Source organism: Vigna angularis, chromosome 1 (genome assembly GCF_016808095.1).
Source record: "Vigna angularis cultivar LongXiaoDou No.4 chromosome 1, ASM1680809v1, whole genome shotgun sequence".
Classification (NCBI taxonomy): Eukaryota; Viridiplantae; Streptophyta; class Magnoliopsida; order Fabales; family Fabaceae; genus Vigna; species Vigna angularis.
In genome coordinates, this window is record NC_068970.1 from 2,660,094 (window position 1) to 2,686,945 (window position 26,852).

Sequence of the window (26,852 nt, forward strand, 5' to 3'; positions counted from 1 at the left end):
TTAGTTTACTTTTTTTCTCATTTTCTAAGTTGTTTTAAATTTTAAGACATGTGGCTGTGATTATAATTGATGATTTAAAAGCATGCATATAACACATGAGAAATATGATAGAAACAAGTATATATATATATATATATATATATATATATATATATATATATATATATATATATATATATATATATATATATATATATATGTGATAAAAAGAAAACTTATGTTGAGTGAATGGTTATCTTGGTTAATGAATTGTAAATAAATTTATATAAGAGACCCTGGTTGCTAACTCAAAATCTTATAAGATTATCTATTTGTAGGTTTTTGTCTTTATATATTATCAATATCATTTAGATGGGACACTCAACTCACATAAATTTTTCACATTTTTTTTTTGAATTTAATATCATGATGGGGAGATGTTATATATGGAATCTCATGCTTGGTCGGGGGCAATTAAAATATGCAATGTAAATTTAAGTGTTGTAAACAATGTTGTATATGTGTAAAATTGTAGCCTCTCGACTTTTACATACATATGAAGCTTATGGTGAATTCTAAAAATGTAATCTAAAATTTCACCCATAATAGAAACTTTAGCATCTATCTTCCTCTAAAAAACAAGTGTCAATGATACCATGCTTTTTTAGTTTCTTAAAAAAGATTGTAGGAACATGTGAGTAAAGAGTTACATGGTCCATCAACTTCCCATAAAAATACATTTTTTTTTCTTATTACTCTCATTTGTTTGTTGTTAGCCATAATCCACTTTTGCTTATATTAATTACTTCTTAGTTTCCTGTCAGAAATCAAATATATTAGTTCAATTACAATTAGATTACAATTTTAGTTTTCTTTGTATATTTTTTTTTCTTTTAGTTGATTATGTAGATATTTGATATTCGTCTCATCTCTCTTCAAGAATAAATGTTATAATATATTTACGAAAAATTAATATTATTTCTTTCATTTAAATAAATAACCATGTTAGAATTGTACAGTTAAAAAGAATTTATGTATAGTTGAACATATTAAACTTTTAGTAAAGTATATAATGGTTTATGTACTACATTATTAATATTTTATTTAGAAATATACGTCCAAAAATTGTGTTTGTTAGATAGATATTATTTATTCAAATAGGATAATTATTAAATAATTTTAAAAAATATTATTAAAATTTTAAGTTGGAGATAATTAATGTCTCAACTTATTAATGTGGAAATCTCTTTAACTGAAAAACCTTCTCCTTTCTAATAACTAAATGTATCTATTATGTGGACCCTTATTCATATCATTTGTCATCTTAATATCTAAAGTTAACAAAAAAACATATTTGATGGAAAAACAACAAAACAATATTCGAAAAAACACCAAAATATGTATTAAAAACAATTTCTTCAAACTTGAATATATAAAGAGTAAGAACAGCAACAAAAAAAATAACAATAATAATCACACAAAAAAACACTAATATTTTTAATGTAAAACTCTCTCAATATGGAAACTAACGGTTACAAACAAATTCTACTAATATCAAATATGGATATAAGAGTCAAAACACAAACAAATGTCTAGAACCAATCAATAATACTTTCAAATATAAAAAATACTATGTTGTGGATTTGTAATTAAAATTTCAACCTAATTTAAGTGTGAGAAAAAATTTCGACTAGATCCAATAGCGAACAGTAAGAATTGTAATTTTATTCAAACATGTTGTCAAAGTAACCTAATGTATCTCTTGTCCTTGACGTAGAAATCTTATTAAATTTTCCCCAGCACCTTAGCCACCTCTGCTAACAATTTTTGTTCCAGTGAAAGATAGATATATTTCCCCTTCCATCTAACCATTTCTTTACTTATCTTTGCATACGTAAAAGCTATCTTCACTTTATTACATTTTAATACCTCTTCCATTATTACATATTTGATGAAAATATTGACCTTCACTTTGTAATTCATATGGATTATTATGTAATTAAACTCCTGCCAAATTAACTTTCTACTGGATACATTAAATTAAACTCAATTTTGTTCAGGATCTCATCTTAACACCACGAATTCATGAATTAGGTAAATACAAACAATAGGTTAACATCCTTAATTTTGTTCAGGATGTTATTGTTTTGTTTCTTATCATTCTATTCAAGAAAGTACTTCTAATATTATAATACATGATAATTCACACTGAACTAAATTATTTTTTAATTTATTTTAGCATAAATAGCTTTTTGACATAAAAATAGTTCATTACTAGTAAATTCTAATTCTTGATTTTGACTTCAGATTTTTTTTTACAATTGATATAATCATGAAACCTACTAATCACAACTTTGTGTCCAATAACACATGGTCAATTTCAATAAACAAACTTCTCAACTTATATTTGTTGATATAAAATAGAAGATTTGATGTACAAATTAATTTTTCAAATTATGTAAGTAAACTTTTCATTTTCTTCTATAAATAGAGTACTTACGGAAGTGATCCAAAATAGTCCTGCATGTAATTTCCACAGCTTCTTCAACCCAACTTCACCATTTTCGAATGCAACGGGATTATAAAGAATCTAATTACACCTCTTTCTAATACACAAGTCACATCATAAAACATGAATTCAAAATTCTGGGTAAAAATTGAGGCAAGAGAATCTAGTTACACCTCTTACTATTACACAAGCCACATTATAAAACATGAATTCGAAATTCTGGGTAAACACTGAACCAAACAAGAACCACCGCCAATCACATAAAAGTCCCATATTCCATTCACTACGAATCATTAACAACAGAACAACCATAAAATACAATCAAAACCAATAGCACTAAATGGTAAATTGTTGGCACCAACCCGAATAGACACATTATAAATAGACTAATGTGACCTGGATTTTGGTCTCGATTTAGACTATTGAGGTTATAACTATGAGCAAGGGCACCCGAAAATGTTTGTCTCTCTACATGACTAATATCCAAAACATGAAACAGGGACAATGCATTCCTTGGATGCAGTTCTACCCAAAATGATGATAACGCAACCTGGAAACTTATTACTTCAACTAAACATTACACAATTAAATGTAAATGCAGAAAAATAATTACTTTGAAATTAGTCAATTAAATATTAAATGACAAATTATTATATACAATGTATTTACAGCAAATGCACAATTAAACATAGATGCAATGCGTAATCACCAATGATGATTTGTTCTACGATATCTACGGGGTTCGTTTGAAGATACCAAATCAGCAAATTGGCACCAATCTGGCGGGAACCTTTTCCCTACCGGAATCCACAATCGATCCCGCCGCAACAATTCGAATGATCTTCTTAACCGCGAAATGCAAACAATTCGAAAGCATAATCCACGACAGCACCTGATACACAAAATCAAAAGCAGGATCCGGAACTGAAGACGAGGGTTCATCCCAATTGTGACCACCCCCAAATCTATTGAAATTCCAACCACTGCCGCCGCCACCACCGAATCCGCCGCCACCGCCACCAAAATAACCGTCTCCACTGTCACCGAAGAGGAACCCGTCGTTCCCGGCGTCCCCGGAGAGGCCATCGGGTGATATCCGTTTGGTTCGTTGTTTTCTCCGGAGAAGTGTTCGGCGTCGTAGCCCGTAAGCAGCGGGCTTTACGGGCGGCGGTGCGACGGCGTCGTAAGGCTGGATCATGGCAGAGATCTGATCGGCAGCCGAATCGGTGAGGGGAAGGTTACAGGTGGATTGACAGGCGCGGAGGACACCAAGTCCTTTGGCTGCGGTTACGACTACGGTATCGGCGACCATCATGATATTAATCATGGTGAATTGAAACGAGTGGGTATGAGGAGAAGAACACGGATCTGAGAATAAATTTTGCTCCTTTCCTTGAGATTGGAAGAAACCTAATAGAAATCGAAATGGATTTCTTGTGTCGTGCATTGGATATTATGAAGGCTGCACGAAACGTTAGCGTGTCAGTTTGATTTGACCACTAGATTCATATTTGCCACGTGTCCTTCCTCGGGAACACATGCGTGGTGGTGTGGCCATTTCCAGTGTTGAGGTTGGGCTTTTGGGTTATTTTCTGTGATCCGCAATCTTGGGCCAATGTGTGTGAGTGAACTTGGCCCATGCTAAGAAAGAGGGTGTGTGAGTTATTACAAAAATGACGAATTCTACTATTTCAAATTTTTTTCTTAATTAAATTTTAATTTCATCATAAATTTAAGTATGCTTAACTGAGTTTATAATAAATTTTTATAATATATTGATTATTAAAAATTATTATATTTTTTAATTGACTTTCTAAAATTTTCATTAACTAACTATCATGATTATTATTTTGCATTGTCATTATATTATATTTATTTGTCATATGTTATTTTATAATTTTATACTCATCATTAATTTCAACTATTACAATTTTAAACTTTTCATAAAGAAGCTCTTGAAACTGAATGATCGAGCTGTCAAGACTAAAAAGTTGATAATTTGAGATCAAAAAAGGCCAAGATGCAAATAAGACCAAATGACCAAACTGTTGAAGCAAAAAGAGACTGAGATAATAAAGTTGAATGAGGTATGCTAAGGTCGAACTGGCACGTGATTGAGACTAAACGATCACCAAACATACAATACATTAAAGCTAAAAAAGGATAAAACATTGAAGCTGAATGAGGTTATGTTGAGGACAAAACGACCAAACTGTCAAGACTAAAAAGTCAATAGGTTGAGGCTAAAAGAGGCCAAGACCCACTGGAGCTAAATGAATGTGTGGTTGGTCTTTTCCACAATACTACTCATTTGATTTCTTGTGGTTACAGTGGAAGTAACAAAGATGCTTGCTCGACTACACGATGGACGCAAAAATGTTTCGGGTATGAAGTCAAGGTCAGTTGTTCGGTTTTCGACATGTTGTCTAAAGTCTAAGTTTTGTTTTGTGAGAGTCTTTTGTATGTTCAAACTACACAGATGATACCTGTAGAAGGTACTCTAATACTAAAATCAATATAGTATTAATGTAGTAATGCATGTGTTTGAAAGTTATACCTTATAGATTTATTTATAGTAGTTATTAATTTTACCTTTTTGTCGATCTAGATACAATCCAATCTTATCTTAATCAACGTTAATAAATTAATTGATGATTACCATTTCATTAATTTGACCATTTTACAACTCATCAATGATTGACTAAAAACAATCGACCAAATGTAATCGACCAACAATACTAGACTAAATGTGATCGATATTAAATAAAGTACACGATCAAATATAATCGATTAGACAGTTTGAGATTAACCTGACAAAATATATTAATATATTTTTTCACAATGGAGTTGTAAAAGGTCTCGGGAACATGGATATATGCTGCTTAATCAGAGACCATTATGTCTTTGACCATGTCCTTCCGGAATCATCTGAAAATAAGAGCATAGAAACATAAAAAAAATTAAATTAGAGAACAGCACAATTTTATTATTACTTGCATAGTTCCATTATGCAGCTGAGTGGCAAGAGAGGATCTAGTCAACATAGTCTTATAAAGCGTGTTTGTGCATATGTGAATGGTTGTATAAATTTCCTATTTATCATAAATGAAAATTAAAATTCAATTATATCATGCTTTCCAACCCCACCAATCCAGTATCTACTCCTCCCACTATGGTGGGCGGCATATTATTGTCTAAATTGTCATACGTGGTTTAAGATAGTGCATAAGTCCTCCAATCAAACCAACCTTGGTCATCAATGCTTGCTTCGTAGCTTACTAAATCCTTGGTAGGCCCTCACCATAACATCCTATAATGTCACAAATCTCAACTTTTTCTATTCTAGATCCTCGTGGAGTCGTGCTCAAAAAGCCTACAACACAATTCACAAAAAAGAACAAAAACTAGGTAATATAGATAAATGTGATCGAAAGTAGAAGAAAAAAATGAATAGTAAAAATATAACAAATTTGAGTATGATTACAACCACTTTGTAGAAAGACACGTTTACATTATTGACCTTAGCATTGTGGAGCCCTCCAAAGACAACTGGGCAAGCCATAGCCTTGTGTTTGGTACACTCAGTGGAATGTGCTTATTAAAATATCTCTAAATTCTATATTTTAAAGTGTTCAACCTGTTTGAATTTTTTGTTTAATCAAAGATTGAAGATATTTACCTAATAGAGCACAAAGAAAAGTTGAAGATCGATTTGTTCAAAGCCAACCACTAGCTATAGACGAATTGCAACCACAGAATTAAGTTATTTAATGTCAATTTGCTATTACATAGTTTTTAAACACCGACCTCGTATGACAATAATTGCTCTTTTATTGTTCTTTTTTCGGTCAATTCTTTTGTCATTTATTGTTTATAATGTCTTCAAATTATTAATCTAATTGGTACAATATGTTTTAATCACCTTTCACTGTCCAAAATACCCCTTGCTCAGTATCTTATGGTGGCCAAATAAAGGGTACGAAAGGTAAAGCCACCACACATTACAAATATGTCACGTGGATCCAAATACAGAGATTGCGGTTGTAACTTGCTATCATGGTATGGGAGCATTGCTTGGAAGGAATCGTCCCTCAGTTCCTCAGGCTCTAACAGGCTTTAGGATTTTCTGTTGGTGATTACAAATCACAGGTATGTTCATAACTTGTTTTTTTCTTCCTTTTCTATTTCATGTGTTATCATGAAAGAACTAGAACTTGTATATCAGTGCACGTACACGTCTTTTGTTAGTTGTGAGGAACTGTGAGTGTGTATAACCTGCAACAATGATTGGAATGCAGTTATCATGGTTCTTTTTCCATCTTTTGTGAATGGATTGGCAAGAACTGTGTCAATCAAGAAGGAGAAGAATTGTAAAAGGGAAGATGGAAGGACAGCTGCAGAAGAATTGGCAAAGGAAGCGAGGAAAAGTGAACTGTTACTGAGTTCATCTGGAGTTGTTAGGTCGACAAAGGCCAACAATTTTGCTTCTGTGTTCACTAATAGGGGACGGAAAGGAGTGAATCAGGATCGTCTTCTTGTTTGGGAGGTAAGACAACCACTTTTTTCAAGCCATTACAAGTTAGCTTATTGTACAAATTATCAAATGTTGTACTTTGTTGGCTGTTGGTGATGCTAGGAATTTGGATGCCAACAAGACATCATGTTCTGTGGAGTTTTTGATGGGCATGGCCCTTGGGGACACTTTGTAGCAAAAAGGGTCAAGAAACTAGTGCCAACAATTTTGCTGTGCAATTGGCAAGAAAATCTGGCTGCAACATCACTTGACCTGGATTTTAAGATGGAAGCAGACAGACATATCCATGGATTGAACGTGTGGAAGCAGTCCTACATCAAGACTTATGCTGCGGTTGATCAGGATCTGAAGCAGCAAACCGGGTTCGATTCATTTCTTAGTGGCACAACAGCATTGACAATTATCAAACAGGTTATATGTATTCTCTATTTTGAAGTTTTTATATATTTTATTTACTTGTCTGAAATCTCTTGGTTTTCCATCCTAGTCTTTAATTAATAATTAAGACATACCATGTCGGGTTGATGGAAATAATTGCTTTTAGTGGCTAGGTTTGGCACCTGTGTAATAATGAGAAGCGTGCTGAAAATGTTTGTCAGTGATGTTTCAGGGTGAATATCTTATTACAGCAAACATAGGTGATTCTAGGGCTGTCTTGGCAACCATTTCAGAGGATGGCACATTAACTCCACATCAGCTTACCACTGACTTCAAGCCAAATTTACCACGTCAGATTCATTTCTCTTACCCACTCACTACAATTTATTGTTTGTAAAATCCGTTTTGATTAAAGCCTAAAAATAAATTCATATTAAAATTCAATATAATTTTTTATTTAGCTCCGGAATTAAACATATGAACATTTATCAAAATCAGACTAGTTAGTATTTTAATTCATCTAACATGGATCAAACACTGAGTGTGGTATTTGTTGAATTCAGAGGAAGCTGAACGCATAACACAATGCAGAGGGCAGGTATTTAGTTTGGAAGATGAACCAGGAGTGTACAGGGTGTGGATGCCAAATGGTAAACCACCAGGACTAGCAATATCAAGAGCTTTAGGAGATCACTGCATGAAGGACTTTGGACTAATCTCTGTGCCTGATGTCACACAAACAAAAATTACAACCAGGGATCAATTTGTCATATTGGCAACAGATGGGGTATTCGTCTTTTTGTGTGTGTGTTTGATGCAATCACTGCTTTCAGAGAAAAACATTGAGTAAATGAGCATATTTGGTTCCGTAAGGTATCAGTATCATTTTTTAAGTTTTTAGAAATTGATGACTTCTTTTTGTTGCCTCTCAGGTATGGGATGTTATATCCAATCAGGAAGCAGTGGAGATTGTTTCTGCATCACCACATAAAGAAAAAGCAGCTCAAAAGCTTGTTAAATGCGCCATACGTGAATGGAAGCGGAAGAGAAGTGGCATTGCTATGGATGACATGTCAGCTATTTGCCTCTTCTTTCACTCCTTCCCTTCTCAAAAACTCCCAGCCATTAAAACTGTTGATTAAGAAGAATGCTTAGACAGTTCATTGCAGTTTATAACACAGAAATCCATGTAAACTTGTATATAAACTTGTCAACTATAATGACATTCGCGGTTGTCTTACGACAGAGGTAATAATAATTTATCTATATCCATCATCATACTCCGTGATAATGCCGAAAAACATAAGCAGGGAGGAACTTCTTCAAGAACAGGCTGTGTCCCAGAATCTTACCATTTCAATTTCGAGTCACACACTTGGAGGCTTTATAAGATACTACTACATGCATATATGTAATATATAGAGCTAAAGTTATACTTACAACAAAGTTTGACAAAGTCCCACATCGATGGTTTTAAGTGGAACGCGGAACCAATGTCAGAGTCCCATAACACTGTTGTTTCCACTTCAAAATAGACAAATGAAAATTGGAATTTTAAAAAGGTGAAAAAAGACATCCACCATCTTGATTATATATTTTTTAGGGTGTGATAATATTCCATCCTTTTAACTCATATTAGTTGCGTTAAATCACCTTGTCACCTAGGCATATGTTTGTCAGCTAGGCTTATGCAGGGAATATTGTAAACTATTAGGCAACTTCACCTAATTTATTTTGAAATGAAATTTAACCAAAATTCTCTTAAATGATTAATGAAATATAACATAAAATGGATATTGAAAAAAAAACTTAATACTAGTAATATCATAAAAGTGATTTCATTTTTCCTTTTGTTTGGATTTTGACCAAACTTATTGATGATTGAGCTTCCAATGAACTTAGTGACAAATAATGATTATTACTCAAGAGATGTGTGTTGAATCAAGGTGGAGATTTGTGAGAATGGACTCAATCAACCTTGCTAATTTTGTTGCTTGATTGTTCCAAATAGTTTGGTGGTTTAAGAAAGCCTAATAGTTCAAGTGCATTTGTCTTGATTAATATATTTGTTTTCATTTATGTATTTGTGATTTTATAAGAGCATTTAATGATACCATACTATCTCTATTTATAACACATTTTAACTTTCTTTTAGATTTGTATCATATGAAGAGTCCACACCTTTGAGATATTTCAAGTTTAATAGTGAAAATATTATTCATATGTCTTATTGGTTATCCTAGGTATCATATACATATATTAATTACATTAGTTATGTTATATAAATAAAAACATACATTAACAATTCTATCAACTAAAAGTTTATGTTTAATTATATAAAAAAATGAAGAATTTTTTCTAAAAGAAAACTTCAAATTGTAAATTATCTTTTGAGTTAATTATATTATGTTAATTGCATAATAATAAAAGTTGACAATTAAAATTTGTTTATTTTTTATAAATAAATAATTTAGGAAAGAATAATAAAAAAGGATAAAGTGTAGGGTACAAACACACAGTGAAAGAGGTATGGGTGCAGCAATGAAATGGACACACTTGTGTGGAATATAAGGACTTTGCCAGATCTCTTATTTATTTCCCCCAAACCCCAACCCAACTAGTGTTACTGCTGCAAGAGAAACTTCTTCCATTCTTCAATTCTCCCTCTTCCGTTCCGATGGCCATGGCTAAAACCTTGCCCTGTCATGATCTCACTCACCTCTCCGATTTCGATGCCTTACTCTCCGCAGACGATTACATCTCCATTTGCGGTTATGGTTCCCTTCTCTCCGGTAATTAACACATGCATTCTTTCATGTATAATATTTATTTCTCCAATAAAATCTTCTTTATTAATTTACTCTCTCTTATTGACGCAGAGAGAAGTGCCAGAAGCACTTTTCCCAACCTCGTTAACTTCCGAATCGCCCGCTTAACCGGATTCCGCCGTCTCTTTAATTCCGTTGGAGCCATCTTTTTCACTCATGGTGTTGCCAATATCAAAACTGAGGTCCTTTTCTTTTTTTCCCCATTTTCTTAATTTTTTTTGTCCTTTTCATCGCCAATAACTAAAATCGGTTACTTACTCCATGCTTTTTTTTGTTTATCTTGCAAATTATATTATATTTTCAAGTTTCATGACAAATTTTAATTCTCACATTCAGAAATTATAAATATGTTTATGTTTAATCTAGTAACGTATTATAATATGTAATATATGTATTGATTTTTATAATAATAATTATCTCATAAATTATTTCTAGAAAAGAAAATACACTATCTCCCTTAATATAAAGTTAAACGACACCTATACTAACCTCTAATTTTAAAATAAACATACACATTTTTTAAATATTATTCATAAAAATAACGTTCACATGTCTTTTAACTTTTAAATGAACATTAATTCCATTAATAACACTATTGCAAATTACGAAAATTAAAATTTCATAAATTATCATTGTATAAGACTATTTATTAGAAATATAAGAAAAGCTTATAAATGAGAAAGAACGTATGTTATTTATTAAAAATAATAAAAAATGAAATTAAAGAAAAAATATGAACATTATTTTATTGAAAATGTAATGAAAGTAGATGACTATTTTAAAACTAGATGGATTAAAGTTAAAGAAACATGTGTTTTTTTTAGTTATTTAATTTGACTAATCAGAAATAGAAATTTGAAAGGAAAAAACATAGAAAACAGAGGTACTGTCTTTGCAAAGCAGAGGTACGTGATAGTTGGCAGTAATTGGTTGTTGGATGTGCGTTTGTTTGGTTGCGTTGCATGCAGGAAATTGCCGGGCTATCTGTTGAGCCATGTGAAGGTGAAACCATTATTTTAGTTGTTTTCGAGATAAAGAAAACAGAGGTACTATCTTTGCAAAACTTTCAATTATTTGAGGAAGATTTAGCATGCTAAGACAAAAGGAAAAGGCAATTATATCTGAACAATTGTTCTTTATTTTCTTGTAACGGATTTAGATTCCAGCATTCATCGAAAGGGAACGCGCATATCGGTTTTTAGCTGTGAGTTATTGTTCATTGCTTTGTTCCGGTGATAATGGAATATTCAATACCTGCTTCAAGAGTTCCAATTTATTTTGTTTCCTACAGGTTGTTCCTGAATCACTGGATGGAAAGCCCTTTACCAATCCTGCAGTATGTTGTTATTCAGATTGTTACATTTTAGCAATTATCTTAATTTTAATTTTACTAACTTTTTTTTCATAGGTTTATTTGTAACGCGTATATAGTGTTTAACTCTGTTGGTCGTTTTGTGTGTCATCAACGCAGGTTCTCTGCGCTTCTTACAGTGATGAGGAGTTCTTTAAATTTAAATGCACTGGTAATGTTACAAAATCCAAGTTTATACTCAGTCAGAAGTATTTGATTACAAAATTCATTTTTTTTAAGTTTTACTTGGTAATTTGTGCAACATATATACTTCTTTTCTACTATTTTCTGTCATTTTAAACTTTTGTAACATTTCTCATGAATCTAAAAATATAGTTTGAAGACTAAATTCAATTTTCTTACATGCTTGATTATTTAAAAAATAACACGTTCATAATCATTTACTAAATTTTCTTTAAAATTACTTTTGTTGAGGTATTTTTTTAGAGTTAAATATGACTATCCTCCTTTAACTTTTTCATGACAATTGTAATTAGTTCTTTTTTGGAATTTTGATTCAATTTAGTTATTTAATTTTATAAATATATAGATTTAGTTAGTTTAATTAAATTTTATTAAATTTATTTGATTTTTCAAAACTTAAGGAACACAAATTATTTAATCTTTTTTAATTACTTCAAAGTTAAAAAATAATTTTTGTTCTTGTTAAAGTTGAACGAAAAAGAAAATTAGATATTCATATTTATCAATTTAAAACTGAACGATGAAGAAAATTATAGGGGTATGTAAATTGTGTATATGTTTACGTAAGAGTGGAAATTTGGAATTATGGAAGAGTGGGGGTTAAGGTTTTAACGTTAGTTGGAGGAATAAAAAGGCAACATTGCATTGAGTTAGCATGATATGAAAGTAGATTAAGGGTCTCTTTGTTTTTAAAGATGGATTTGTAAGAGTAAATTTAAAGAAAAAAAATTACGAATATGTAATTATTTGGATTAAGAAATAGATGATAAGAAATTAAGATAATTAAAATGAAAGCTTATAAAGAAAGTGATATGATATATTTAATAGATTAAAAATAGATGATTTCCTGAAGTGAGTTATATGTTTGTGACATTTTTTGTAACAGAGGGCAGGGAAAAATATTTTGAACGGTATGGAAAGTATAAGATCCATAAGATCTGGCGGGATGATGTTTTGCCATGCCGTGTTTATCTTCGTCACTGGTAACGTTCATTCATTCAAACAATGAAATTTTTAATTCATTTAAGTTCATTTGGTTTGGAGTGTTTTGTTTTACTAATGTATTTTAAATTTATTAAATTTTAACTTTTGCTCGAGATAAAATATTTTAATTATGATTATACATAAAATAGTTATTTAATTATTTAAAATTAGTATTGACAATTTTTTTTTTGTTGAAGTTAGTTAATGTTAATTTTTAATCGAAAATCATACGTTAATTTTTTTCTTCTATTGCGTCATTGATAAAAAAAATTAAGTCAATGTTAATAGATTTTTTTTTAATAATTATTCTGAAATGTGAAATTATGTAATTTTTAAACTCATGAAAGCATTTCCATTAAAATTTCGTACTCATATTTTATTGTAAAATATTTCAAATATTTATTCCATTATAACATTAATTTAAAATGTTCTCTACAATTGTGTTTAACTATCAATCAAGAATTACAAATTATCACTTCAGATAATTTAGAGATTTGCAATTGTGTTTTAACTATGAGTGAAGAAATGCAATCCATTTCTTATCTTTTACGTCCAATTTTTTTTTCTGGGCTATATATTTCAATTCGTACCACTTAATTCTGTGTTTTTTTATCTCGTACATTTTTTATTTCTTTCTTTTAATGAAAATTTCTCCGCCATAATGGCTCTTTTCTCTTAATCATGGTTCTACTCCCTATGGTCAGGATAGATTGATTCATGGATGCTTGGATATAGTTGTCTATGTGTCATATTTGTGAGAGGCATGTATGTGATTATTTGATGTTATTTGTTGATAAAATGAAGGCGTGGTAATGAATTGTTGCAGTGCCCTTGGTGCGAAAAGCCTTGGTGAAGAAGTGTACAATAACTTTCTGGATCATACCTTCCTTGGTGATCGTAAAACAACCATACGTCAGTACTTTGAAAAGGCGGGTTCAAAGATAATGGAAGAAGAGCCACCTGAGTCTTTGAAAACCCGTTATGGTGGTTGATGTTTTTAGATCAAACCAATTTCACTGCTGTTCCAAAATCTAGGATGAAGATATATTAATAAATTCATATGGGAGCAGATGTTTATTAGAATAATATTTGTCTACTGTGAATTTAAGCTACTGTTTCACTGCATTAGTTTTACAATACCTCCTGTTATATCTCTTGTAATACCAAACTTTGTATATAATAAACAGTAGACTTTACTTCTAAAACAGGTTATGATAAAAAAAATATAAAGATGAAGGACGAGAAAAAGTATATTTAAGGATTGTTTGATAGAGATGAAGAGAAAATAAATAAGTAGAAAATTAATAAGAAAATAAAGGTAGTTTAATTAAAAAGAAATAAAAAAAAAATTTCAAAATTATTCTTTGTAAAAATTATTATACTTATTATATAAAAAACAGGGATAGCCCCTTTTTTTCCGGATTTCATCTATTTTATTTTTGAATATTTTCTTTATAATTCTTTTTCAGATTTACCAGATGATGTATTTATTTTATAATGAGAATTCACGTGATAAAGAAAAATTGAAACATTAACACTATAAAAAAAATTACTTATTTAAACTGAGCGTCTGGTAAAAGAATTGTCTGGAGTTTTACCACACCGTAGACGTAATAAACCAAATAGGACCACCTAATTAAAGATTAAATAAAATAATTACAATTGCATTAAATTAAATAGTTCCGGTGAAATATTACTTGATGACTTGCAAGTCCCATATCGGAGATTTTATAAAGTTGAGAGTGGGACGGCCTATAAACTGGTGGAAGAAAACCTTTGAAACCTAACCTGTCCTGTCAGGGGGTGAAAGGCGACTGGTCAATGATCGTATAGAGACGACTGGTCGTGCCAACACCTAAATTTCGAACACCGACTATACGGCGGGTGAGTCCTGCCCTACTTTGGTTGGGAATTGCCCGTCAATTTTTGGAAGCTTCCCTTACTAGGGGAGCTCTAAATCATCTAAATTTAGTTCATTTTTGGAAGCTTTAAATAATTTAAAATTAGCCTCTCTGATATGCTCTAAGTAGCTCTAAATCATCTAAATTTAGTTCATTTTTGGAAGCTTTAAATAATTTAAAATTAGCCTCTCTGATATGCTCTAAGTAAATGAATGATTTAATTATTCTTGAATGTTAGGAGTTTTTTATACACACGGATTCATAAACTTTCAACCATGAAAGGGATTTTATTCACTTCTCCTTAGTAGTTTTTCCATGTGGTACTATTTGACACCATCTTTCTTTAATTGCTGGATTAATAGTTGGATCATTGTTCTGTATGTTGGCATGTAATGATCATTTATCATTTTTTTTGAAAGTCTGAACTTGCTATATAGCTGTCTTGGTGTTTCATATAATTTGATATGTTCCTCTTTGGAGTTTGAACTAGATTCATCAGAAGGTGCAGAGACAATATGCATAATTTTACCTGGGGGATAAAAACAACAACTATCTACAAGGCCAGATGTTGAGATTGAATTGTTAGCATTAACAAGCTGATCTTCCTCAATTATCTCATTTTCTGTATCTGCTTCTTCTACCTGAGTCAGGATGTTCAATATATTCTGTTTTTCAAGTTCCTTCTCCAGTTCATGCCACAATTCACCTTCTGTAATGTGTTCATTGGTATCAATGACTAGTTCCTCTTCATCTGCCACATCAAGTTCAGATTTTCCACTAGAGGAGTTTGGTTCGTCTTTATTAAGTACAGACACACTTTTGGTCAAAAGAGATGTACTTATATTTTCTGGTTCTGGTTCGAGAGAAATTTTGACCAAGTTATTTAATTTAGATTTCGACAGGGGACCAATATTCGGACTGTGTGCAGTCATAGTTTTGACAACAGCTTTTGCAACACTTTGTGCATGCTTTATCACAACCTGCAGGTAACAGCAACATCAGGATATTTCTGTAAGATAAAACATGCATATGGAAAAAGTCTCATACAGTAATAGCAACAGTTTGAGTATTAGGATCACTGCAAGTGCAACTGATCGGTTGACTGTTCTTGATAATGTATGGTTGGATAACTGATCACAAGAATGTCAAATAGAGACAAGGAAACTTGAAGTTACCTGGGTACTACTGGCTACTGGCAGTAGAATAGCACCTACACCAGTTACCTTGTCTTTTGCACTGGATATAGATTGTAAATGAGATCCAAGGGTACTTGCAGAGCTATAGATGACATTCAGAACCTTTGTATGCTCAACCTGATTCCATAAATCATTCAACCAAGATGATGCAGCAACCTAACCAAACTGACTCGAGTAAATAACAAATCATTATCTAAAAGATAAGATTAACATACTCATTAAAATTAATATTTACTCAGATTGGAGAGGTTGGGAAAACCAGCAAATGCACCTCAGAACGAAGGTCATCAACAGAGAAAGATGATAATGTGGGCACCATGTCGGAATTATTTATAATGGTAGTGATGAAGTGCTTCCCTGATTCAGCTAACTCCCATGTCATACAGGCGGCTGAAAAGGACAATAATGATAGGTCACGTAACAAAAGTAAGCATTCTAACTTAAATCATAATATAATTACATGCCATTAATATAATTTCATACCACACTAAATAGCTATGTTAATCTCATTCTCATTCATCAAAATAATATGCTGGGCATATGGATTTAAAATCACATATCATAGCCCCAAACTGATTATACAACAGTTCCAGCTTCTTTCCAACACTGACATTTTTCACTATTATGAAATAAAAGGATAATTCATCATAACCTAGAGACAACTAGTATTACTTGTCAATTCAATAACTTCATAGGTAAAATTAGTATGATCACATGCCTGGAGCAAATGTGACACAGGTGCTTGAAGATAACTCGTTTTGTTCTCTAAGAATATATGTCAACAGTGATGCAGTACCACCACCAAGTGAGTGTCCAATAACCTGTGGTTTTCCGAGAAGGCAAGAATATGCTAAGAGTAACTTGATTAAAAAAAAAATACATATAACATTGATTTGAATGAAAACATTAAAAGAAAGACACTTCATAAAAAAATACATTATTTTTATTTAAAAGAAAACATTAAAAAGGAATGACATTCTAGTGAAAGGATGAAAAAGATAAGGCACAAACAAATGAAAGAAAGAACTGGACAATCACAATTCAGGGCTGTAGCATTTCAAAAATAATATATAACAGTACCTTGACTTTTGAGTCTGGACAGTCATTAAGTGCCTTAAGTAATGCAGGAGTGCAGAGTTTTGCAATCCAACGAGCAGCAGCAACCATACCACAGTGTGCATGTCCTAAAACCAAGTTGCTAATTTGTCCATCACTTACAATGGAATGGTGAAAAGGAACCATAGCCCCAGTTGCAGCTGTGAGTGTGTCTTTTATGCTATGAGTTCCCCGGATCAACAGAAGAAAACATCTTGACTGCATATCATGTATAATAGTAAATGCGGGCTTCAGAAGCTGCAGGTTTCATGATATTAAATCAGTTTTCAGTTACAGTTGAGCAATAAATTGAATGATGATACTGTGCATAACAGCTCAGCAATTGAAACACAAAATTAAGATAAATCTGAAGAAAGAAAAGAAGAAATGTGCAATGCACATTTAACGTGAAGAGTAGAACATGTTTTGTAACATAGAAAGAAAGAAACTAAGAAAATACATTATCAATTTCAGAAGTAAAATACACACAAAAAACAACTGACATGTTTAAGGAGCATAAATTAACCTGTCCAATAAACTCAACAGCTAATACAGCTTCCACCTCAAAAAATATCAACAATCAATTACATCTGTCAGCACCTCAGAATGGATTTGTCAACCATAACTATGTAAGATTTACAGGATTTGTCATTTCAGAATGGACATGACCAACCATTAACATCAATTTGGGATTGTTACTTCCATTGAGCTAGGATGTTCTTTAAAGATGATCTAGGGTAATGAAGAATTGTGAACGAAGGGCCAGACATGTATTTTGAGGCTTTTCTAGGAAGCACCAACACAAGATCCACAACATGTGCATGTATGACACTTGCACTGACATATCTGTGACACATTTCCAACACGGGCTAGACGGGACACAAACCAAGGCATGGAAATCTCACTCTTGGCTACCTTCTATACTCCTACTTAAAATTAATTTTAAAGAAGTCAAAATATATTATATTATACTACAAAATTGTTTGATCTCTTAGCATTTCTTTTGGGCTCACTATTACAGGGCTTAACTTCTTGTTTTAAGAAATATGTTTCATCTTCTTATCTGGATTTTGTTTTTCAAAAATTGTATGGTAAAATGATCTCTCATTTGCATGAGTGTTAAAAGAAAATAGCAAGAGAAAACTAAATTCAACAAAAAGGCTTAAATATTTTCAAAGAAAACATGGATCCTGGTTTATTGGATCATCTGTCCCCATAATGATTGGACAGAGTGACCAAAAAGTGAGACAAGTACTAGCTTGCACACTTGAATTGAATTGTGGGTGGGGAATGTAATAGTGGTATGTTAAATGTGTTTTTTCATTAGGAAAGAAGAGTTCCTTCTGTGATAAATGTAAGGAGCATTCAAAGGGCGATATGGATTGGTTCCACTCTAAAAGTTCAACAGTTAAGTTCAAACTATACCGCGGTGTAACACTATACATATAAAAGTTCAAAAGTCAAGTTTGATTCAAGTTTTCCACTTTTTCTTAACACTCCTAGGTGAGGTTGTGGTAAAGTGGAAAATGAATGCAGTCATCCGCTGCTTCGTAACTTTCTTACAAAGAAGTTGAAATTTTGAGCAGAATCATATGTATATCTGTGCCTCTCTTTGCTTCTCGAGCATGTAGTGTGTTCTGTATGTTGCCTAACTTTTACTGTTCAAATAAAAGATTTGTAAGAGATGTGAATAAAAAATCCATTGACCTAACTGGTTTTCAAGGGCATATTTCATATTTTATGGCTTAGAGTTTTATGAATTGAGAAATTTCGTTGTCACCTCACCACCCTTATTCAGAACTGGGCAAAGCAATTTCACATGATTTGGATTCTAATTTTACTTCCACAAAAACAACTTGCTTACTTAGTCCTGAGGCCAAATTAACCACTAAAAAACATTTATTTGTGCCTGTCACTTAAAGATAATAAAATGAAACAGAAATGAAAAAGTAGCAATGAATAGCAAACGCACCTGATTATTCATTTTAATCTACTTAAGATTGAAACTGTAAAATAATTCTAGAGGGCTTGATTGATCCCTCTCACAATCTTCTATTTATAAGAATAAATTGATACACAAATACATGATAAATAGGGTAATCCTAGACATAATATAATCATGATAAATAGGGTAACCCTTGACACACTATAATGATGATAAAATAGGATAAATATCCTAACACTCCCCCTCAAGCTGGAGCATACAAATTGTATGTACCAAGCTTGGAACAAATAAACTCAATCCGAGGACCCCTTAATGACTTGGTCAATACATCTGCGAGTTGATCGTTTGACCCAATAAACTCAGTACATATTTCTTTGGTCAACAACTTTTCACGAACAAAATGACAATCAATTTCTATATGTTTAGTCCTCTCGTGAAACACTGGATTTGATGCAATGTGGAGAGCAGCTTGATTGTCGCAATACATCTTCATAGTATGGATGTCACAAAATTTAACCTCTTGAAGGAATTGTTTCACCCATATAAGTTCACATGTTAGTGATGCCATTGCCCTATACTCGGCTTCCGCGGTTGATCGAGCTACTACATTCTGTTTCTTACTTTTCCATGAAATAATGTTTCCTCCCAGAAAAACACAATATCCTGTTGTAGACCGTCTATCAATAGGTGAACCTGCCCAATCTGCATCACAATACCCAGAGACATGAATGCTTCCTTTATCTTCATATAACAATCCTTGCCCGGGAGCCTTCTTTACATACCTTAGAATGCGAATGAGAGCATTCCAATGGTCAATACATGGAGCCTGCATGAACTGACTAACCACTCCAACTGCAAAGGATAGATCTGGCCTTGTAATAGTGAGATAAATCAGTTTGCCAACCAGCCTCCTATACCTCTCTGGATCGGAGAATAATTCACCTTCTTCTATCCTTAATTTCTGGTTTGGGTCCATGGGACTGTCTACCGGTCTACAATCAATCATGCCTGTTTCTTGTAATATATCAAGAGCATACTTCCTTTGGGAGATTACAACTCCATCTTTTGATTGCGCTACTTCAATGCCTAAGAAATATTTGAGACTTCCAAGATCCTTGGTTTGAAAATGTCTACACAAGTACTCTTTTAGTTGAGATATTCCAACAGCATCATTTCCTGTAATGACAATATCATCAACATATACTATTAAGTAAACACATTTCCCGAGAGAAGAATGACAATAAAAAACTGAATGGTCTGCTTCACTGCGTTTTAGCCCAAATTTTTGAACAATGGAGCTAAACTTTCCAAACCAAGCACGTGGGGATTGCTTGAGGCCATATAGAGATCGATGCAATTTGCATACCATACCAGACTCCCCCTGAGCAACAAACCCTGGAGGTTGCTCCATATAAACTTCTTCCTCAAGATCACCATGTAGGAAGGCATTCTTGATATCCAATTGATGAAGTGGCCAGTGACGAATGGCTGCCATGGCAAAGAAGAGACGAATAGTAGTCATCTTGGCTACAGGAGAGAAAGTGTCACAATAATCAAGACCATAAACCTGAGTGTAACCTTTTGCAACAAGCCGAGCTTTGAGCCGATCAATTTCACCATCAGGGCCAACTTTAACTGCATACACCCATCGACAACCAACCGCCTTTTTTCCTGGGGGAAGGGGCACCAGCTCCCAAGTATTACTGTGGTCAAGAGCCTGCATTTCTGCAATCATAGCTTGTCGCCATCCAGGATGATCAAGTGCTTCTTTCACATTCTTGGGTATAACAACAGAGGACATTGAGGATAAAAGAGAAAAATAGGAGGGCGACAATCGATGATAGCTTAGAAAATTATAAATGGGATGAGGGTTCCGAGTAGAACGAGTACCTTTTCTGAGGGCAATAGGCCATGCTGAATCATTTGCACCAGGAGGCGTGGGAGGAGGTGACGAGGGAGAAGAATCTGAAGTAGGAGATTCACCATTGTCTTGGGGAGGTGGACTATCCATTGGGGCCCTGTGTGGGATGATCTCAGTATGTGGAGAAACAGGTGTAGAAGGATTGTGATCATGACTGGGAATGACAGAAACAGTGGAGCTATTTGACTCAACCATTGGAATAGGAAGGACCTGCTGGAGGATAGAAACATCCTGAACAGATGGAGAGAAGTAAGGAGTCTGTTCAAAGAATGTGACATTGGCAGACATGTAATACTTCTTAGTTTCAGGAGAGTAACACCGATATCCTTTTTGAAGTCGAGAATAGCCTAAGAAGACACATTTGAGAGCGCGAGCGGAGAGTTTGTCTAGACCTGGAGACATGTCATGAACAAAACATACACAGCCAAACACTCAGGGAGATGTATGAAAGAGAGGATCATTAGGAAACAAAATGGAGAAAGGGACTTTATTATCAAGAAAGGAGGAGGGCATCCTATTAATAAGATAACATGCAGTTAAGATGGCATCCCCCCAGTGATGGACAGGAATATGGGCACCAAGCAAAAGGGTACGAGCAGTTTCAACCAAGTGTCTATTTTTTCGTTCTGCTATACCATTTTGCTGTGGTGTATGAGGACAAGTAGACTGATGTAAGATACCATGGGAACTCAAGATGGCAGAAAAGGAGGATGAAAAATACTCTTTGGCATTATCACTTCTTAATATTTTGATTACTTGACCAAATTGATTCTTGATTTCATTCAAAAAGGATGTAAAGATAGCTAACAATTCAGAACGATTTTTCATAAGATAAACCCAAGTACATCTTGAATATTCATCAATAAAGGTAACAAAATATCTATAACCAAAGGAGGAGATACGACTAGGTCCCCATATATCAGAATGGATGATGGAAAAACTAGAATTACATATTGATTGAGACCTTTTAGGAAAGGAAGATCTAACATGTTTTCCTAATTGACATGACTCACATTCTAAGGTTTGGAGACCACTAAGTTCAGGACACATCTTTTTTAATTTGGACAAATGAGGATGGCCAAGTCGATCATGTAGCACTTTAGGATTAAGAGCAGCAACACAAGACACCCTTGGACGAGATCCAAAATGGTATAATCCGCCAGCTTCATATCCTTCTCCAATCTGTCTCCCCGAACCACGCTCCTGTATAACAAAAGATTTATGATCAAAGGTTATTGAACAATTTAACATTTTAGTCAACTGGCTTAAGGAAATTAAATTAAAAGGACAATTAGGGACAAAAAGGACTGAGTTGAGATTGAGGGAGGGAGACAAAGAAACATGACCGACTCCTTTGGAAGAAGTTTTAGATCCATTTGCAAGAGTTATGAAATGAGGTTTTTCTCGAAAGGAAATAGATGAGAACAAAGAGGTATTACCAGAAATGTGATCAGAAGCACCTGAGTCAATTACCCATGAATTTTGACATTCCATAGATTGAGAAACGCAGGCTGTTGATGTATTGGGAGATTGAGATGGTTGTGCCAAGCTGTTAGACTTTAACCTTAAATACTCTTGATATTCATCCTCAGAAAACATAGAAGTAGAGGTTTCAGTTTTCAAAGTGGAAGTTTCAGTCTTCGAAATATTGGCGGTTTTGGAAGGGAAACCATGTAAGGAGTAGCAATTCTCTTGAGTATGACCCATCCTTTTACAATATGTGCATTGAGTACGTCCCCGACCTCCTCGTCCTCCTCCTCTAGTGCCACGTCCTCCTCTTCCTCGTGTGGCAACCATGACAGATGGTTCCACTAGTTCATGCGCTTCTTGAGTTTGAGATACCGGGACACGCAGAAGGCGAGTGGTCAATGTTTCCATAGAGGGGACCTCATGACTAGTTAGAAGTTGATCTCTGAGATGATCAAAATCGGGATGTAGGGCACGAAGGATCAACACCATGTAGAATTTGTCTAGTTTCTTTTTTATATCCTCTAATGGATCTACTTCCAAAAACATCCTAAGTTCTTCGACAGCAGATTGGGCTTCAGTCATGAAGGACACCATATCATGGTCTGCCATTTTAAGAGATGCAAGTTTATTCGTAGTGTCATAGAGACGTTGAATATCGTTGGCATAAATGTTTTGGGCTTTCTTCCAAAAGGAGTGACAAGTTTTGAAAGCCCTCAAAGATACAAAAAGTTTGGGTTCCACTGATTGCCATAACAGGGCACACAACTGGAAATCTGCTTGTTTCCACTGATCAGCTTTTTCAGTAGGCACATGGCTTCCATCTCGCTCAAGGTGGTCATAATGCCCTTGGCCAAGGAACCACATTTCAACAGCAGCAGACCATGATAGATAATTTTTTCCATTTAGCTTCTCGGAGGTAATTGATGGACTTCCAGAGAAGGAAAGAGTACTGCCAGACGCCATTTCTGAAGAAGACGAATAGTACTAACGAAGAACAAGAAAACCCTAAGGGTTTAGACGAAGGAAACTTTGACAGTGATGGACGACGGTGGCCGGCAATGGCGGGCGGTGGCCGGCGGTGACGGTGGCCGGACGGTGGCCGGAGACGGTGGCCGGAGACGGTGGCCGGCGACGGCCGACGGTGGCCGACGGTTGACGGTGGCCGGCGGCGGGCAGCGGCGGGCGACAAAGAACTGTGGCGCCGGACAAATATATATTACGAGACAGAAACCAGAGCGGGATCGACCCGCTCTGATACCAACTTAAGATTGAAACTGTAAAATAATTCTAGAGGGCTTGATTGATCCCTCTCACAATCTTCTATTTATAAGAATAAATTGATACACAAATACATGATAAATAGGGTAATCCTAGACATAATATAATCATGATAAAATAGGATAAATATCCTAACAAATCTAATCAAGACACAAGGTGTATGACACAGGTCCAATGAATCTCGACTAAAGAAATTAAATTTTTCGTTCCATACTAGAGACTCTCTATCAACATGGATCGACATGGTCCCTTTGAGCTTAAAGAAATGGTTCGCGTGGAGTGAATCTCAATTAAAGAAATGATTTTTTTTTCCCTTACTACAGATTCTTGATGAACATTGCCTCTTGCATAGCACAAGTCGAGTGGTCTCAGCCAAAGAATGAAAACTTTTTTCTCAAAGACTCTTGTGTTGTTCTAAAACCCCTTGAACCTGGGAGATCAGTCTACAATACACAACCATGACCTAGACCAATAGGTGACATCTCTTTTCCACAAGCCGAGTACATCCAAATATCAAGCTAAATTAATCATATTAAGAGGTAACAGTATTATGAAAGTCTTAACTCGAGATTAAGATCATATAGGGCCACTAGTATATCTATAAACGAAAATTTCAAGGTATACATGGGTATTGATTACACATTTATTACTCGGTTATGCATTTATTGCCTAATCTAACTTGAGTTTGAAATGTCTTTTACAGGTAACAACATCACCTGTCTAGAACTCTTTAACGTGGAACTTTACAACTAAAAGAAGACTATAACTCAGCCCAAAAGAAGGAACTACTTGATCTTGTAAGAAAATCCTTGGTCCTTGTAAGAACACGGCGGAAATGGGGGCATATATTAGTGCTAACTCATGTAGACCATTTCCTTGGAAGTGCATGAGGCTGTTTTAAGCATGGGCTCTGTTGGGTACATTCCGAACACTAATTTCTAAGACATTTCCCAGCTGATCAAAATAAATCCCGGAAAACAAATTCCAAAAAGGGTATTTCTGGGAAATAAAAATAAAAACCATGCATGGGGAGTGGGTCTAGTAATTGCCACTAACAACCCTTATAAAATTAGACCCAACTATAAAATCAATCACATACCCTCTTTACTCCCGTGGAATTTTTCAAGTTAACCCCACCAAAAATAAACATACAAAGGGGAAAAGAAATAGAGAAAATTAGAAAAGAGGGTGCCTACCTCAGCTTTGGGGCTGTGGAGAAGGACATGGTCCTGTGAAAATCCAGCAGAATCTAAAAATTCGGGAAACGGTTTTTTGGAGAAAAGCATGCACAGAGTCAACAGCCTCAATAGTTCCTCTAAGTCGGCTACAACATCAGGGCCTTTCAACTCCACACAACCACTTCCACCATACACATCCGCAACTGTCAAATCACCCTGCAACTTTCGTGTCCAATTTCAAACCTAAAAATTCAAATCGAAGACAAGAAAATAGGGACATTCAGTCGACCTTTTTGCGCATGAAGGAATTGATGCCGAAGGCCAAATCTGCTATTGGCCATTTCCCAATAGTCTCGGAGTAAGTGAACCTCAGCGTCTCCGACAACGTCACGATCGATTCGAACAGATTCGCCGGCGCCTGAGCTGGCCTCACCCTCAGGGTCCGCGCTCTCGACCACTCCTCTTCGGCTTTCTTCCTCCTCCTCAACAAGAGGTACAACGTCACTGCCGCTCCGGCGGCCGTCGCCATTGCACCGGCGGTCATGGAATGGACAGAGAAGAAGAATGTGCATAGAGAGGTTTGGGAAAAGAGAAGGAAAATTGAGACATAAATTGGAGTTTGGAATATGATTTGAGTGTGTGAAACAGAGACGTGTGAGAGGAACTGAGAATGTTCTTTTCTGGAAACAAGAAGCTCAGTTGCATTATCTCTTTCTTTGATGCAAAGATAACATACAAGAGCATTGGCCATCTTCTGCAGTTTCAAAATAACTCTACCACACCAAGGATTCATTTTGTTTTTTCTTTCTAATAATATTAATTAAATAAATAATATCAACCAAATAAAACATAACCAGTTCAAATTGCACAAGATTTTCTAAAACAACACCTGTCCTTAATTAAGGTTAATTACATTCTTTATGTTTTTGTCTATAAATATAATTTTACAGTGTTCTTAAGGCTAGGTCAAACTTAACCATTCATGCTTAAATTCATTATGATGAGAATTTTATTTGTTCTGGAAATCCAATTCTATAAATTATTAAAGAACAAGAATATAATAACTTTTAATATAAAATATAATTAAATTATTCAAAACCCGATATATTACATCTAAGTTAAAATTGTAAAAACAAAAATACATTCAATAAAATTAAAACTGGTAAAAAAATTATAATTTTAAAATAAGACATTTATATTTACCATTTTATATTTCTATACAGTAGCATGTACATATTTAGCTAACAAGAAAATTATTCTATATCAATATTTAATATTTATATTCATAAAAATAAAATAAAAACTTGAGACTTAGATTAGTGTAGGCCGAAAGTACTAAAAATCAATAGTTTGTTGGGCCTTGTATACGTCAGCAGACAGATAATTTTCTCCTTTACTTTTATAATTTCAATATATTCTCAAAAACAATTTATATTTTAAAATGTAAAATTTAAAATATAATTTTTCATATTTGGATATACATTCTAAAATATAAAATCAAATATATATTTTAAAATATATGATTAAAATATATTTTCTTTATTTTAAAATATATAATTTGAAATATAATTTATATTTCAAATTATATATATTAAATTAAAATAAATTTTGAAATACAAAATTTACATTTTAAATTATATAATTTAAACTAAAAATATATGAGAATACAGAAATAAGTTTATGGAATTCAGAAAGAAACGACCCAGTGGACACTGAGCTCACGTTTAGGTCCAATCACTTCCCTCTTCAATGCATTGACTATGTTTGGATGGGCAGATGATAAACTTTATTTTATTTCAAAATTAATTACATTATTTTAATACACGTAATTTGAATATTTTTAAACTCAACTAAAACATGTCTAAATTAATTTCTAATAATGATCATTTATGTTAAAGCAGGTGTTATTGATTAAAATAACTTGAGATATGGTTTTTAAACAGCAAATGGAACCGAAGGTAATTATGATCATGCCATCTTAATCTTTCAATTAACATTCTGACTATCAAATTTTGTATCTTCTGTTTGATTTGCCTTCCTTTTACAGCAACATGTCAATTAAAAGAAAGGTACATTTAGAGGTGGAGATTCAAATATATAA

The 26,852-nt window shown here is 33.7% G+C and overlaps 4 protein-coding genes across 6 annotated transcripts; 2 read left to right on the forward strand and 2 right to left on the reverse strand.

The window, feature by feature from the left end:
• Positions 1-3,029: 3,029 nt before the first annotated feature.
• LOC108336556 (uncharacterized) lies at positions 3,030-3,955 on the reverse strand. The gene has a single exon (XM_017573033.2). It carries the CDS (start codon positions 3,933-3,935, stop codon positions 3,249-3,251), a length of 687 nt encoding a protein of 228 aa, XP_017428522.1. The 5' UTR covers positions 3,936-3,955; the 3' UTR covers positions 3,030-3,248.
• A 2,530-nt stretch (positions 3,956-6,485) lies between these two features.
• LOC108339313 (probable protein phosphatase 2C 34) lies at positions 6,486-8,640 on the forward strand. Its single transcript, XM_017576468.2, has 6 exons — positions 6,486-6,637; positions 6,787-7,034; positions 7,125-7,433; positions 7,633-7,750; positions 7,964-8,187; positions 8,333-8,640. The coding sequence occupies exons 2-6, from the start codon at positions 6,792-6,794 to the stop codon at positions 8,540-8,542; spliced, it is 1,104 nt and encodes a 367-aa protein (XP_017431957.1). The 5' UTR covers positions 6,486-6,637; positions 6,787-6,791; the 3' UTR covers positions 8,543-8,640.
• A 1,317-nt stretch (positions 8,641-9,957) lies between these two features.
• Positions 9,958-13,972, forward strand: LOC108339370 (uncharacterized). The gene is made up of 8 exons (XM_052871728.1): positions 9,958-10,192; positions 10,280-10,410; positions 11,197-11,274; positions 11,388-11,432; positions 11,520-11,564; positions 11,700-11,751; positions 12,670-12,766; positions 13,594-13,972. The coding sequence occupies exons 1-8, from the start codon at positions 10,078-10,080 to the stop codon at positions 13,757-13,759; spliced, it is 729 nt and encodes a 242-aa protein (XP_052727688.1). The 5' UTR covers positions 9,958-10,077; the 3' UTR covers positions 13,760-13,972.
• A 381-nt stretch (positions 13,973-14,353) lies between these two features.
• LOC108330024 (uncharacterized) lies at positions 14,354-25,567 on the reverse strand. Of its 3 annotated transcripts, none has more exons than XM_052871730.1 (7): positions 25,041-25,567; positions 24,770-24,954; positions 16,945-17,178; positions 16,583-16,685; positions 16,136-16,254; positions 15,844-16,020; positions 14,354-15,648 (listed from the first exon to the last, which is right to left on the reverse strand). In XM_052871730.1, exons 1-7 carry the CDS (start codon positions 25,321-25,323, stop codon positions 14,992-14,994), a joined length of 1,758 nt encoding a protein of 585 aa, XP_052727690.1. In that variant the 5' UTR covers positions 25,324-25,567; the 3' UTR covers positions 14,354-14,991. The 3 variants fall into 3 exon arrangements, with proteins under 3 accessions (XP_052727690.1, XP_052727689.1, XP_017419961.1); XM_052871729.1 differs by having other exon boundaries at positions 14,356-15,648; positions 16,945-17,217; positions 25,041-25,559; XM_017564472.2 differs by having other exon boundaries at positions 14,356-15,648; positions 16,945-17,217; positions 24,770-24,967; positions 25,041-25,317.
• Between the last annotated feature and the right edge of the window lie 1,285 nt (positions 25,568-26,852).